Here is a 15543-nt window from a genome sequence, read left to right as displayed (position 1 = left end):
TCAGCGGGTTGGAAAATGGATGGATGGATGGAAGTACCTCCATATATGATAAAGAGTAAACCAATAACTGTCAGCAAAAATGCTCAGTAAGACTTTTAAGTTGTGTGTGTGCCACGTAAACCAAGTCCAGGAGTTCACCCCCTATTGGGATAAGAACAGTCAAAGCTACTCCTTTTCACAAAAAAATGGGGATTCACAATATAGGCCTGTGAAGTGTCACTTTATGCTACTTCAAGGTTGCTAATCACAAATACAATATGTGAATCTGTACTGGTGGTCCTTCACCCCCTAAGACCCACTACCAGAAGGTGAAAAATGGGAAATTTCAAACATAAGCATGTGGGATATTTTTTCAAATTGTTTTAAGGTCAGTGATTATAAATATGGTCTTATTTTGATTCTTTTCTATTACAATTGAGAATATTTGCACTTTAAATATTTACATTGAAGTACATAATTTTAATATTTGAAGTATTTGACTCACCTATTCTGGATTATTTTGTACTTACACCTCATGAAGTAATTCATTACATTTCATGTGAGCACCCCAAATTAGGGCAGTTTACACTAATCCAGACTTTTTCCATTTAAAATACCTATGAGAGGTTATGTTTGTAAATTATAGACAAAGCTAAAAGCATCTGTTTATGAATACTTTTTTAGTCCACAGGCTATCTTTAACATTATAGTTACACATCAATAAGAAGGATAAACCACCCATTTTGGACAAGATTAAATTTGGAACAAAATTCTAGATAGATTCAACTTTAGGAATAAATGGTCTGAACCAGTTCATTTTAAAAATATAATTCTGAGAAGAAAATTCAAGCTGCCAGTATCCATGGAATGTGTAATTACTGAATCCTTAACAAATTCTGTTTTTTCATAAAACATTTGCAGAAGGAGCTATCAACATCCAAGGAAAGGGTCACATAAATCAATCTGGAGATGCCATCTGCTTTAGCCAACAAAGTTTTTTGCAGTTATAATATTTGCTGCTGATGATTATTCCTTACCTTTTGATGTTGGCATTCTTGCTGCTCCTCTTAATAGCAGAACCGAAGACCACAGAAAAAAATGTAGTTGACATATAAAAGACGAAAAGCAGTGGAGTGTCGTGTCAGTTGCATTTAAGATGTTTGTTACAAAATTTAATGATAGGTTAACTGTATTAATTATATTTACAAACCATTAGCTGAGCTTAACAAGCTGGGCATGAAGCACGTCTTCTTCTGCGATGTCCTTGAATTGTGCATGCCTTATATTTAAGGTAAGGAAACCATGTATGCCATAGTTGAGGATTAATAGATGCCTAGGTATTGACTGCTTGATTTCATGTGTTTGTTTGGCTATTAACTTAATGATGAAACTAAGTCAGTTAACATTTTCTTTTCTGCTTTTTTTTAATAGATCATCAAGATGCCCATGGAATGGTTTGGTTTTGGGTATGCAGCCTTGGTTGCATCAGGAGGAATAATGGGTTATGTGAAAGCAGGTATTGTATGGTTAAGAAACGATTACGATTTATTTACTCTTTGCATTTTTTTCAAATTTTACAGCACATTTATTGGACCCCACTTAAACGTATTTTAGATTAATAGGGTGCAAGAGCTTATCCTGTTGTTCATGTCCATGTGCCTGTAATAGGAGTGGGACGGCAGCTTATTCACGCTCCCACAAAACTGTTAACCGAACATCCAACCTCCTCAATGATAAGACTGGTTATCTTGCAGCTGCAGTAGTGAAACAGTTGCCTCCTTTTGTTCCAGACCCTGATGGCCCTGGATAACCACTAACAACTGTTGTAATTGCAATTGCAAAATTCTGTTTAAGTTGCAATTTCCATTTGTTTAAAGAAATTTTATAATGTAATATCCTACAAGTACAAGCTGGTCTTTAGAAATTAATCTTTTCTGAAAGCCTTTAGTGACAGACTCCGGGAATACTGCATGGATTGTCTCTCTCAGCTGACTTAGAAATCCTCTGCAGTGCACTGGATGTATAGTGGATTCAGAAAGTTTTTAGAACCCTTAACTTTGTGTACACTTCATTGTTTTGTTGATTTAATTCGAAAAAGCCTACCAATCTACACTCAATAACCCGTTATGACAAAGTGAAAACATGTCTTCAGAAACATGTGCCAATTTATTAAAAATCAAAAAACTAAAAATGTATTCAGACCCTTAATTCAGTACTTTGTGGAAGCCCCTTTGGAAGCAATTCCAACTTTGAGTCTTCTTGGGTAAGTCTCAACAAGCTTTGCACACCGGTATTTGGGCAGTTTATCCCATTCTTCCTGGCAGATTCTCTCAAACTCCATTAGAAGTGTCGGTAAACTGCCATCTTCAGGTCTCTTCACAAATCTTCTGTGGGGTTTAAATCTGGGTTTTGGTGGGACCAATCAAGAACAATCAGACACTTGTCTTGAAGCCACTTCAGTGCTGACTTGTCTGTATACTTTGGGTCATTGAACCGCTGCCCTAGTCTGAGGTGGCATGTGCTCTGGTGCAGGTTTTCTTCAATTTCTTCTCCGTATTTAGCTGCATTCATCCTTCTCTCAGTTATGACCTGATTCCCTGTTCCTGCCTCTAAGAAGAACATTAAAGTATGATACTGCTAATGCTTCACCATATTCATGGTGTTAAACAAGTAATGAGCAGTGCCTGGTCTTTGCCAGACATTATGCTTGGAGTTCTGCCCATTAAGTTAAATTTTTATTTCATCAGACCAGAGAATCTTTTTCCTCATGGTCTCTGAGTCCTAGTGGTCTATCATGTCTTTAACTCAGTGGTGTTTTCTGTCTAGACACTCAACAATTAATTATTAAGCCACAATTATTGAGGGCACTGTGCTCCTGGGAACATTCAATGCTTTACAAATGGTGCAGTCCTCTTGCCCTGATCTATCCCTCTCCACATTTTAATTGCTGAGGTCAACAAAGAGTTCTTTGGACCTCTTGGCTTGGTTTTTCAAAGGGACCCTAACCCTGACATGCAATGTAAATTGTGGGAGCTTCTATACACACAGGTACACATGTGCCTTTCTAAACGATGTCCAGTCAAGTCAGTTTGCCACAGGTGGACTCCAGTCAAGTTTTCAGCACATCTCAAGGAGAACTGAAGCAAACGGGATGCACTTGAACACCGCAAAGGGCCTGAATACTTTAGTTTTTGATTTTAATCAATTTGCAAACCTTTTTGAAAGCTTTTTTTCACTTTCTCATGCTGGTTTGCTGAGTGTAGATTGATTGGTAAAAATGGTAATTTTATCTATTTAAATTCAGATCTACATCACAATAAAGTATTCAGAAAGTGAAAGCGTCCAAATACTTTTTGAACCTACGAGGGACGTTCAAAAAGTTTCCACACTTTTATATTTTTATTGGAAAAGGTGAAGGTGGGAGGGAGGAGTAGTGATTGGTCGTATCTGAGAGAGTCATGTGACAAGTTCTGTCTGGCAAGTCGTTTGCCTTTGCAGTTTAGTATAAGAGTTGTCACCCTGTGGTGAAGATGGCTGCGAAACTTTAAAAAGGCACCAAAGAGGAACAGTGTTCTGTCGTACACTTTTTGTGGGCAGAAGGTGTGCCGGGAGCACAAATTCATCTCTGCATGTGTGCTCAGTATGGGGATAAAGTTCTCTCTCTCGTACAGTCATCTATGAGTAGATAGAAATGTTCGAAAATGGCCGTACTAGTGTGACAGATGCAGAGCACTCCAGATATCTAGCTACTGCCACAATCAGATTTTCATGTGATGATGATGTGAAAGCAGCGGTGCATCAGTAGTTATCCGCTTGCTCAACCAAAAACATTTTTTTCTGATGGCATTATAAAGTTGGTACGAAGCTGGGAAAATTGTATTGCAAAGGAAGGTGAATATGTAGAAAAGTGATGTCATTTGTTTTTGAAATTCTTAATAGAGTTAGAAAAAAAAGTGCAGAATCTTTTTGAACGTCCCTCATACTGTATTTCAGGGAATTGGGACGCTGATCAGTCTGCTACCAGCTCTTAGTGATTACCAGCTCTGTAATGATTACATCTTGCCTGAAGAAGGGGCCTGAGTTGCCTTGAAAGCTTGCATATTGTAATCTTTTTAGTTAGCAATTAATTGATCTGTAAGTTGACTATGTGGAAGGCAGAAAACTGTTTTCATCCCTTTTGAAAATCAGTTATTTTCTTGGTTTTCATGATGGGTGTCCTCTGAAGCTAAGGATCTGCACTGGTATCTGGAAGGTTGCCGGTTCAAATCCCATTACTGCCAGCAGGGATCCTACTCCATTCCAACCCTTAACCTGAAAATTGTTCCAGGAGTGCTGTACAATGATTGACCCTGCACTTTGACCTCCAAAGGTCATGTAAAAAGACAGTTTCCCCTTGGGGATTACAATAGTGTAATAAATACCAAAAAAACAAAAAATACAGAATATTGATGACACTTTGGTGTCTTCCTTTAATTAATGTCACCAACTTCTTATTTTTTCTGTACTGGAGGGTTTGTGTGTGTGTTTGTTTGTTTGTTTTTTAACATTTGTTTTGATTTCTGTTCTCTTTTTAATGGCTTCCAAAATTATTTTACAGGTAGTGTACCTTCTCTAGCTGCTGGCTTGTTCTTTGGAAGCTTAGCAGGATTTGGAGCCTATCAGATGTCCAATGATCCCAAGAATGTGTGGGTCTCTTTAGGTGAGTGCACAGCATTATTCTTTTGCACAAAACCAAAAAATGCTGAGGATCTTTGAAAGCAGATAAATTCTTAATATGTTCAGGTGGATGTGTGTGTGTGTGTGTGTGTGTGTGTACATGCCATACTTTGCTAACAAAAAAAAAGCACCCTCCATAACAGTCATGCAGCACTTTGTATCAACAGCAGTATTATCTAACTCACTTTTATGTGCTGCCTTATCAGTGTTTTATTAGTAGTAGTTTAATTACAAACAAACCAGGAAAAGTAAAGTAATGTCATCTATATGCCTTTAAAAGCGACAGAGTTGTGTATTCAAATCAAGTAGCATAGCAAAGCAGCGATGGTTGACACAGGGCAAGAACCGAACTCCATTCTGTCACAGGACCCTTTCGTATGCACACTGGGACAACTTCTCCAGGCTGGTGGTAAGGCTGTTCTGGCATTGCAAGTAATCTTTGCTTCCATTTGGGAGATGGGCGTCATCATAACTAACTGGAGAATGGGACTTGTCGTCCCTGTCTGCAAAGGGAAGGGTGACCACCTGGATTACGGCAACTACAGAGGCATAACACTGTTCTCGGTGCCTGGTAAGTTCCTTGAGGGTCATTCTCAATAAGATCCATGATCACTTGCTTGCCTGCCAGCGACTGGAGCAGTCTTGTTTTATGCCTAAGATGTCTACCATCAACTGCATGTTGGTACTGAGGGTACTTATCAGTCGCAAACGTGAATATCAGCAGAGTTTCTTTGCAGCCTTTGTCGATTTTCATAAAGCATTTGAATCAGTTGATTGAGCTGCCCTGTGAGACATCTTGAGACTTTGCGGGATTCCCTCAAGGTTGCTGGATGTCATGGCCGGCCTGGAGCCCATCCCAGTGAGCATAGGGGGTAATGTAGGAACAATTCCCAATTAGGAAGCCAATCCATTGCAGGGTGAACATACTCACATACACAAAACACAAAGGCCAGTTTAGTGCCACCAATCCACCTAACCTGCATGTCTTTGGACTAAGGAGTACATATCATAAAAAACGGACAAATGACTCTAAACCACAGCTTTCGAATCTAGGTCTCAGGACACCTTAGAGTGTCGCAATGTGACTTCAGGGGGGTTGCAAAGGTAATGCTCAAATTTGTGTAAAACTTTACATTTCAGTTTTCAATATAGAAAAAACAAATCTGCAATAGTTCTATCAAATTAGCCAAAAACTAAGATTCAAACACTCGTTAATAAATAGTCATTTGCCAACAGTTCCATTTTGGACTAGCCATTTGGCTGTATGTTGGTCACAAAGTGTGCAGTTCATTGCAATTGAAGCTCTGCTGGTCTGGTGTTGGTCACTGTTACACATGCACCTGCAATGTCTTTTTTTATTGTTTTTAAATTTTTTGTTTACAGTATGTCTGCAAAATTGACATGCTTTGACTCTTTCTTGTGATTACTTAAACCTGTTAAGAAAAAGAAAACAAATTTGGACATGAGCGTCAATAGGCATTGTGTCCTAGGAACCAAGTTACCCAAACTATTCTATAAAATTTCGGTAACTATTTACCACTCTGATGCTGATCATTCTGATCAGCACGATAGCAATTGACAAGAACAATTCATAATTAATTGCAGAATTACGGTATTTGCTATAATTCGAGATATTATCACAAATTTGAGGGTTCCTCTAGAGAGCCTCTTTCTCTTGAACAATTTGGCTCAAAAACTAATCAGCACATCATCATCTTATAACAGGCTTAAGTTCTGAATTTTGTATTTTTTTGTCCAGCCGTTTTAGCTCAAGACCATCCTCAAACTGTGACACACAGACATACACACACACCCATCATCGAGATATCGATGTTTGCAATATCAGAGGACCTTAAAACATTGAGATATGTCAAAAACCGGAGATCGAAAATTTTGATGAAATCTAAAGCTTTTGCTCCTCCCCCATAGACGATAGGTTATGGTGGTGGAGGCGGCATGTGGGACCCAAGTTGATCCTTCTGAGCATGGAGTTGTGCTGCCATGAGACAACGATCAATTATTAGCATAGTGATCTAAATTTCATTTGTCTTCTCTTTTTCCTCCTTTTACAGTTACAGAAAAAATGCAATCCAGGCGATCTTAGTACTTATTTTTCATTACACTTTTGTTTTAGGCATTGTGTGTGCTGATATTTAAAAGGCTTTTTAATATTGCGACTTCAAAGGTGCTGTTATAACAAGGAATATTGGAAATATATCCATCCATCCATTTTCCAACCCGCTGAATCCGAACACAGGGTCACGGGGGTCTGCTGGAGCCAATCCCAGCCAACACAGGGCACAAGGCAGGAATCAATCCCAGGCAGGGTGCCAACCCACCGCAGGACACACACAAACACACCCACACACCAAGCACACACTAGGGCCAATTTAGAATCGCCAGTCCACCTAACCTGCATGTCTTTGGACTGTGGGAGGAAACCCACGCAGACACGGGGAGAACATGCAAACTCCACGCAGGGAGGACCCGGGAAGCGAACCCAGGTCCCCAGGTCTCCTAAGTGCGAGGCAGCAGCGCTACCATTGCGCCACCGTGCCGCCCTATTGGAAATATAGTACTGTAAAAACATTTTATTCATGCTTGATGGAGAAATACAAGTTAACGTGTTTCATGTTTAACATAAAATGAAAGAACTTGGTAAAATAATGCGTTGACAACATTGCACATTTCTGCAGCAATGGAACTTAGTGAAGCCTTGAAAATTAATGAAAGCAATTTCTGCATGTGTCCTAACTTTTTTGATTACTTCAATCCCTCTGTCTGTGTAAAAACAGCTTTATAACAGACTGTGCTGCTACACAAGTAAGAGACTCCCCATATCTGTGTATGTGACAGTCTAGCGCTGTAATTCAAATTATAAGGATGCCAGATTTTCTATATTTGATATGATCAAATGCAGGTTATTTCATTATTGTAACAATTCTTATATTAATACCTCACCATTATCAAGCTTGCATATATATATATATATATATATATATATATATATATATATAAATATTATTTTTTTGTGTATATATTCTAGCTGCCTCAGGAACTCTGGCAGGAGTTATGGGAATGAGATTTTACAACTCTGGAAAAATTATGCCTGCTGGAATCATTGCAGGTGCAAGGTGATGCTTCCATTTAGTTTTAATTATTTATTTAAAGAAAAAAAAAATTAAGATCTCACCTATAGCATTTTAAAGTAGCTGCAATTTGTTGTCCTTCTTACTTTCCATATTGTGCTGAGTTGAATTTTATTTTATTGATGTTTTGTACTGAATATTTAATCGACCTGTTTTTTGGCCAATTAATAAAAAAATCAGAGATGTAAGTTTTATTAGAGTTGATATGCAAGAAATTTGGAAGAAATAGTGGTTTAAATATCAGGCAGAAAGTACTGCATTGTAGTTTGTTATTGAGAGAGAATATTGTTGCAATGCCTTATAAATACAAATATAAAAATCACATTTTTTTGTCTCATGCAGCTTGCTGATGCTGGGAAGAATTGGATTTAAGATGCTTCAGAAGTCGCATGTCCCATAAACTTATTTTTCTTTTTTATGTACTGAAAAGGACTATAAGGAAAGACTTGACAATCCAGGCACAATATCCTTAAAGGAAGTGAGGTGATATGAAAAATAACTATTTGAACTGCATGTAATCATGGATTTGTAATCATTTATAATAAACATGCAGAATCACTAGTTCGTTTCTGATATTCTTCTTATCCATCCATCCATCCATTGTCTCCCGCTTATCCGAGGTCGGGTCGCGGGGGCAGCAGCTTGAGCAGAGATGCCCAGACTTCCCTCTCCCCGGCCACTTCTATTAGCTCTTCCGGGAGAATCCCAAGGCGTTCCCAGGCCAGTCGAGAGACATAGTCCCTCCAGCGTGTCCTGGGTCTTCCCCGGGGCCTCCTCCCGGTTGGACGTGCCCGGAACACCTCACCAGGGAGGCGTCCAGGAGGCATCCTGATCAGATGCCCGAGCCACCTCATCTGACTCCTCTCGATGCGGAGGAGCAGCGGCTCTACTCTGAGCCCCTCCCGGATGACTGAGCTTCTCACCCTATCTTTAAGGGAAAGCCCAGACACCCTGCGGAGGAAACTCATTTCAGCCGCTTGTATTCGCGATCTCGTTCTTTCGGTCACTACCCATAGCTCATGACCATAGGTGAGGGTAGGAACATAGATCGACTGGTAAATTGAGAGCTTCGCCTTGCGGCTCAGCTCCTTTTTCACCACGACAGACCGATGCAGCGCCCGCATTACTGCGGATGCCGCACCGATCCGCCTGTCGATCTCACGCTCCATTCTTCCCTCACTCGTGAACAAGACCCCGAGATACTTGAACTCCTCCACTTGGGGCAGGATCTCGCTACCAACCCTGAGAGGGCACTCCACCCTTTTCCGGCTGAGGACCATGGTCTCGGATTTGGAGGTGCTGATTCTCATCCTAGCCGCTTCACACTCGGCTGCGAACCGATCCAGAGAGAGCTGAAGATCACGGCCTGATGAAGCAAACAGGACAACGTCATCTGCAAAAAGCAGTGACCCAATCCTGAGCCCACCAAACCGGACCCCCTCAACACCCTGGCTGCGCCTAGAAATTCTGTCCATAAAAGTTACGAACAGAATCGGTGACAAAGGGCAGCCCTGGCGGAGTCCAACTCTCACTGGAAACGGGTTCGACTTACTGCCGGCAATGCGGACCAAGCTCTGGCACTGATCGTACAGGGACTGAACAGCCCTTATCAGGGGGGCCAGTACCCCATACTCTCGGAGTACCCCCCACAGGATTCCCCGAGGGACACGGTCGAATGCCTTTTCCAAGTCCACAAAACACATGTAGACTGGTTGGGCAAACTCCCATGCACCCTCCAGGACCCTGCTAAGGGTATAGAGCTGGTCCACTGTTCCGCGACCAGGACGAAAACCACACTGTTCCTCCTGAATCCGAGGCTCGACTATCCGACGGACCCTCCTCTCCAGGACCCCTGAATAGACTTTTCCAGGGAGGCTGAGGAGTGTGATCCCTCTGTAGTTGGAACACACCCTCCGGTCCCCCTTCTTAAAGAGGGGGACCACCACCCCGGTCTGCCAATCCAGAGGCACTGTCCCTGATGTCCATGCGATGTTGCAGAGACGTGTCAACCAAGACAGTCCTACAACATCCAGAGCCTTGAGGAACTCCGGGCGTATCTCATCCACCCCCGGGGCCCTGCCACCAAGGAGTTTTTTGACCACCTCGGTGACCTCAGTCCCAGAGATGGGGGAGCCCACCTCTGAGTCCCCAGGCTCTGCTTCCTCATTGGAAGGCATGTTAATGGGATTGAGGAGGTCTTCGAAGTATTCCCCCCACCGACCCACAACATCCCGAGTCGAGGTCAGCAGCGCACCATCCCCACCATATACAGTGTTGACACTGCACTGCTTCCCCTTCCTGAGACGCCGGATGGTGGACCAGAATCTCCTCGAAGCCGTCCGAAAGTCATTCTCCATGGCCTCCCCAAACTCCTCCCACGCCCGAGTTTTTGCCTCAGCAACCACCAAAGCCGCATTCCGCTTGGCCTGCTGGTACCTATCAGCTGCCTCCAGGGTCCCACAGGACAAAAGGGTCCTGTAGGACTCCTTCTTCAGCTTGACGGCATCCTTCACCGCCGGTGTCCACCAGCGGGTTCGGGGATTGCCGCCACGACAGGCACCGACCACCTTACGGCCACAGCTCCGGTCAGCTGCCTCAACAATAGAGGCACGGAACATGGCCCATTCGGCCTCAATGTCCCCCACCTCCCTCGGGACATGGTCGAAGTTCTGCCGGAGGTGGGAGTTGAAGCTACTTCTGACAGGGGGCTCTGCCAGACGTTCCCAGCAGACCCTCACAACACGTTTGGGCCTACCACGCCTGACCGGCATCCTCCCCCACCATCGAAGCCAACTCACCACCAGGTGGTGATCAGTTGACAGCTCCGCCCCTCTCTTCACCCGAGTGTCCAAGACATGTGGCCGCAAGTCCGACGACACGACCACAAAGTCGATCATCGAACTGAGGCCTAGGGTGTCCTGGTGCCAAGTGCACATATGAACACCCCTATGCTTGAACATGGTGTTCGTTATGGACAATCCGTGACGAGCACAGAAGTCCAATAACAAAACACCGCTCGGGTTCAGATCAGGGGGGCCATTCCTCCCAATCACGCCCTTCCAGGTCTCACTGTCATTGCCCACGTGAGCATTGAAGTCTCCCAGCAGAACGAGGGAGTCCCCAGAAGGTATGTCCTCTAGCACCCCCTTCAGGGACTCCAAAAAGGGTGGGTACTCTGAACTGCTGTTCGGTGCATACGTACAAACAACAGTTAGGACCCGTCCCCCCACCCGAAGGCGAAGGGAGGCTACCCTCTCGTCCACCGGGGTAAACCCCAATGTACAGGCTCCAAGTCGGGGGGCAATAAGTATACCCACACCTGCTCGGCGCCTCTAACCGGGGGCAACTCCAGAGTGGTACAGAGTCCAGCCCCTCTCAAGGAGATTGGTTCCAGAGTCCAAGCTGTGCGTCGAGGTGAGTCCGACTATATCTAGCCGGAACCTCTCAACTTCGCGCACTAGCTCAGGCTCCTTCCCCTTCAGAGAGGTGACTTTCCACGTCCCAAGAGCCAGTTTCTGTAGCCGAGGATCGGACCGCCAAGGTCCCCGCCTTCGGCCACCACCCAACTCACACTGCACCCGACCTCCTTGGCCCCTCCCATAGGTGGTGAGCCCATGGGAAGGGGGACCCACGTTGCCTCTTCGGGCTGTGCCCGGCCAAGCCCCATGGGTGCAGGCCCGGCCACCAGGCGCTCGCCATCGAGCCCCACCTCCAGGCCTGGCTCCAGAGTGGGGCCCCGGTGACCCGCGTCCGGGCAAGGGAAAACGCCGTCCAAAATTGTTTTTCTTCATAGGAGGTTTGTTTAACCGCTCTTTGTCTCATCCCTCACCTAGGACCAGTTTGCCTTGGGTGGCCCTACCAGGGGCATAAAGCCCCGGACAACAGAGCTCCTAGGATCATTGGGACACGCAAACCCCTCCACCACGATAAGGTGACGGTTAAAGGAGGGGTATTCTTCTTATGGTGAATATTATGTCAAGGTGATACTTTATTAGATTTTAATAGAGAGAGGTAGATAGATAGATAGATAGATAGATAGATAGATACTTTATTAATCCCAAGGGGAAATTCACATATAATAACATAATATAATAACTGTCGGACACATTAAATAGAAAGGAGAAAGGAAAAAATAACATTTATAAAGTGAAAAAAAAATTAAAACAAGAGAAAAAGGCTTAGATTCTTGCTACTGTAAGTATATATCAAAAATGCACATGATTTAACGTTAACAAAACATTTTCTAGTGCAAAAAATTAAATATTATGGCATTAGTTGCTAAAAATGTCTCTTTCCATTTAATTACAGTTTACGTCTTTATTTACAGCTATCTTTAATAATGAACACAAGTTAACGCTGACTTTGACACTCCATCACTGCCAGCTAACCATGAAGGACCCCATTTACATTTGGGATAAAAAGGGGGTTTTCAGGGGAAAAAAAAAGTCTCAACCTGGCTTGTTTTAAAAAATTCCAGGAATTTCTTCCATCCATGTATTCATCTCCAGTGCACCAGAGCTACGCAAATTAGATTTGACTCAACCTGCAGGTGTTTGGGGTGGGAGTACCTCACATGGAAAGTGAACCGAGCCATGACACTCGGGACAAGAAACATCACAAGTAGTAGGGTCTCGGGGGGAATCTGCCATCTGCCGCTGTAGCTCCTGAGCTCAGGGCCTTTGGATCACACAACAGCCATTAGCTTGTGGGGCCAAAGGAGGACCCTCTCACCTCCAATGGCCACCTGGGGTCTTTGTGAGGCGGCCTCCTCTCTCCATTTGTGGCTATTTTCATTTCTGTATTATTTCCAGGCATTCCTTTAAAATAATGCACACAATGTGTTCCCATACAACCCGGAGGAGCCAGGAGCACTTCTCCAGATGTCTCCTTTTTAAAATGTTAGCTCATTCCTTTGAGTAGAATGCAGTAAATTGATTAGAAACACAAAATACGTTCTGAGTGTATGAAAGAGCACAGATGCTCGCAGCGACAGGGAGAAACATGGGCTTCATGTCCAGGAGCCGTGAAAACGCCCATCCACCAGAGGGGGACGCACTAGTTGTGTGTGGACCAATTCAGACCTGCTAAGGTGACATCCTCAGTAAGGAGGCCAGAATACCAGTCCCACTCTAATAACGTGAGCACCGTGTTGTGACAAATCAGAATTCATCTTTGTCGAGGTATGCTCTGAAGCCACTCCATAAAATGATCTGATTGAAATATCACAGCATCAATGTGCATTTCCTGGCTTTTACAAGAAAAGAAAATGGATGGATGGATGGATCTTTTGTGTTTCTTCCCAAGATGCCTGGTGGATTCCAGTCCCAAAGTCACAGACTTCTTTGCATATCCTTCACGTATTCCACTAAAGTAACGGATCCCGGTGTCAAACACTTGGTGCTGTCCCAGAATGTGGGAGTATCTCTCAGAGTGGTGCGGCCAAGCGCTCGCTATCGGTGGCTGTTGTACTTGGCCGCCCAGTCGATCCTACCGTGCACAGGCTGGACCGGCGGAGCACGACTCAGAAGTGCAGCCGATGCTTTCCCAGCAGGATTGAAGGTGGTGGTTGTCAGGTTCGATCGGGCGGGTTTAGACTTCCACCCGTCGTAATCTGGAAAAAGAAAAAAAATGTCAAGAAGCGAGTCCTCAAAAGTGAAACGGAGGGATATTTAGTGCATTAAGCAATGCGTGATACAGTCGCGGTCAACATTATTGGCATCCTTACATTTTAGTATGCTGTGTGTCGAGAAATAATTGGAAATATACCGATTTTATATCATCATAATATTTTAATGGTACGTTTAAAAGTACGCAACAGAACATAAATATCTGTGCAACTTAGATGTAGTCATTTGTAAGAAAAAAAATACAAAATATGAGTCGGACAGGATTATGGGTGCCCTTCAGTAATATTTAGCTGCACAACCTTGATGACAGACTACAAATGGTTCTCTATTTCGATTTTTCTCTGTTTCTCTTCTTGGTACTCAAATGGGGTACTTGGTGCCACTGCCCTACTGCCTGCCTAAGGTACAGTCATCTCCAATGGAGGATCACAGGAATCATTGGGTAGAGGGGTCCTGTCATCGGATTGGCTGGCCCAGCACTGACTTAGCTGTGGAATGGCCAGTAGGGGGAGGCAGTTTGATGGCCGGGGTTTCCAGGACTCTGAACAAATCATCTACTGTTGATTCTGCTCTGTACTTGTAATATTTCTATTGCACTATTATATTGTGTTGAGGATGACTTGTGTTCTGTTCTATGTATTGTATTTAAGGGGTCTCTCTTTGAACTGCCTTTCCCAAGGTTTCTTCCATACTTTTTTTCCCCTACAAGATTTTTTTTTTGTCATCTTAAAGGGTCAAGGCTGGGGGTCTACCAAAAAGCAGGGCCTGTAAAGCCCATTGCGGCACTCCTTGTGTGATTAGGGGCTATAGAAAAATAAATTGTATTGTTCCTTGTAGCCATCAAGATGTTTCTTACTTCTCTTCTGGTCATTTTTCCAACTCTTCCACTGCTCATGAATGTTTCCAGGATTTCTTACCACTGGCAGATTTCAGATTTTTCTAAGGGTTCTCAATTGGATGGAGGTGAGGACTTTGTGCTTCAGTCCATTCATGCACATTTGTATGTTTTGGGTTGTTGTCCTTCTGGAGGACCCATGACCTTTGATCGTGCCCATTGCTTGCTGACACAAGCTCGCACATTTCACAGTCACAAGACCCCAGTAGTCCTCTCACCTCATGATCCTTTTAATACGCTCAGAGCCTCCTCCAGTCCCCACAACACTGTGGAGCCTCCACCGTGTTGAACTGTTGAAAGGCCGCTCTTTTCCTTGGAAGTTGCACTTCTAAATGGATCACTGGTCTGCATTACCAAAGCGCACAGTTTTGGGTTCAAATTCCCTGCAGAAGGATTTTGGGCAAAGATCAGGTGCGCCTTTTCATTTCGGTCTTTGACCTCTTGGGGATCTCCTTGGCCTTCTCCCATGAAGTCCTTCCATGTTTAGTTTACGGTGAGTGGTGCAGGTTGAAACCAGCACTGCAGCTTGCTAAAGGTCAGCCTTGAGTTCTTTGGATTTTGTGTGTGTTTTGATTTGTTTTGTTTTTTTATCATCAACAGTTCTGACCTTCAAAGATGTCTTGGATTCATTTTCCTGTTCCCACCACAACCCGGGAGGTTCTTGACAGTCCCATGAGTAGAAAAATGTAAATGTAAGAATCACAAAGGTCTTTGGAGTTGGCCTTGTGCTGTTTTGCATTCTGATGTGTTTAGTGACAGTGGCTTTTGGGAGGGTCTCGGGCAGCGTCCCTAACCCCCCCCAACCCAGCTGCCTTCACCATTATGAAAATGGAAAAGGGTGTGATTGTGGCCTTTTTAAGCACTAAAGCTGTCATTCACTGGTTAACTCATTGATCACAGCTGAGTCTGCTTTTACTGCAATAGGAATGGAGGTCTTTTGTTCAAAGTGTTTGGAAAGGTTTATGAGGGTGCCATGAATCGGGGCAGGCCCTGTTTTGTTTTTTGTCAGAAATTAACACATCTAAGCTTGTAGCACTGCATTAATGGACTCCAATTCCCTGCTTCCCCAAGGGCGCTGCCCTGATTGGACGTCTGCATCGGGAGCAGGGGCTGCTGGGGACAAGAAGGGCTGACGGTACTTTTAAAAAGAGAACCAGCTAAACAGAGATGGGACCAC

General features: G+C 43.8%; 2 protein-coding genes across 4 annotated transcripts in view; one reads left to right on the top strand and one right to left on the bottom strand.

The window, feature by feature from the left end:
• The window catches only part of tmem14ca (transmembrane protein 14Ca), a 1114298-nt gene extending 1105893 nt beyond the window's left edge, over nt 1–8405 (top strand). For both annotated transcript variants that reach the window (XM_051929018.1, XM_028790858.2), the window contains exons 2-5: nt 1411–1495; nt 4577–4678; nt 7742–7829; nt 8187–8405. In XM_051929018.1, coding sequence (XP_051784978.1) covers nt 1420–1495; nt 4577–4678; nt 7742–7829; nt 8187–8244 — 324 coding nt within the window. In that variant the 5' untranslated portion in view covers nt 1411–1419 and the 3' untranslated portion in view covers nt 8245–8405. The remainder of the gene's footprint in view (nt 1–1410; nt 1496–4576; nt 4679–7741; nt 7830–8186) is intronic.
• Nucleotides 8406–12296: 3891 nt separating this feature from the next.
• The window catches only part of mak (male germ cell-associated kinase), a 116879-nt gene continuing 113632 nt past the window's right edge, over nt 12297–15543 (bottom strand). For both annotated transcript variants that reach the window (XM_051928981.1, XM_028790839.2), the window contains 2 exons: nt 12383–13455; nt 12297–12346 (listed from right to left, as the gene is read on the bottom strand). In XM_051928981.1, coding sequence (XP_051784941.1) covers nt 13295–13455 — 161 coding nt within the window. In that variant the 3' untranslated portion in view covers nt 12297–12346; nt 12383–13294. The remainder of the gene's footprint in view (nt 12347–12382; nt 13456–15543) is intronic.

The sequence above is a fragment of the Erpetoichthys calabaricus genome, chromosome 6 (assembly GCF_900747795.2).
Source record: "Erpetoichthys calabaricus chromosome 6, fErpCal1.3, whole genome shotgun sequence".
NCBI lineage: Eukaryota > Metazoa > Chordata > Cladistia > Polypteriformes > Polypteridae > Erpetoichthys > Erpetoichthys calabaricus.
The sequence above is the reverse complement of the archived record's forward strand: the minus strand, read 5'-3'. Positions and strand labels throughout refer to the sequence as shown.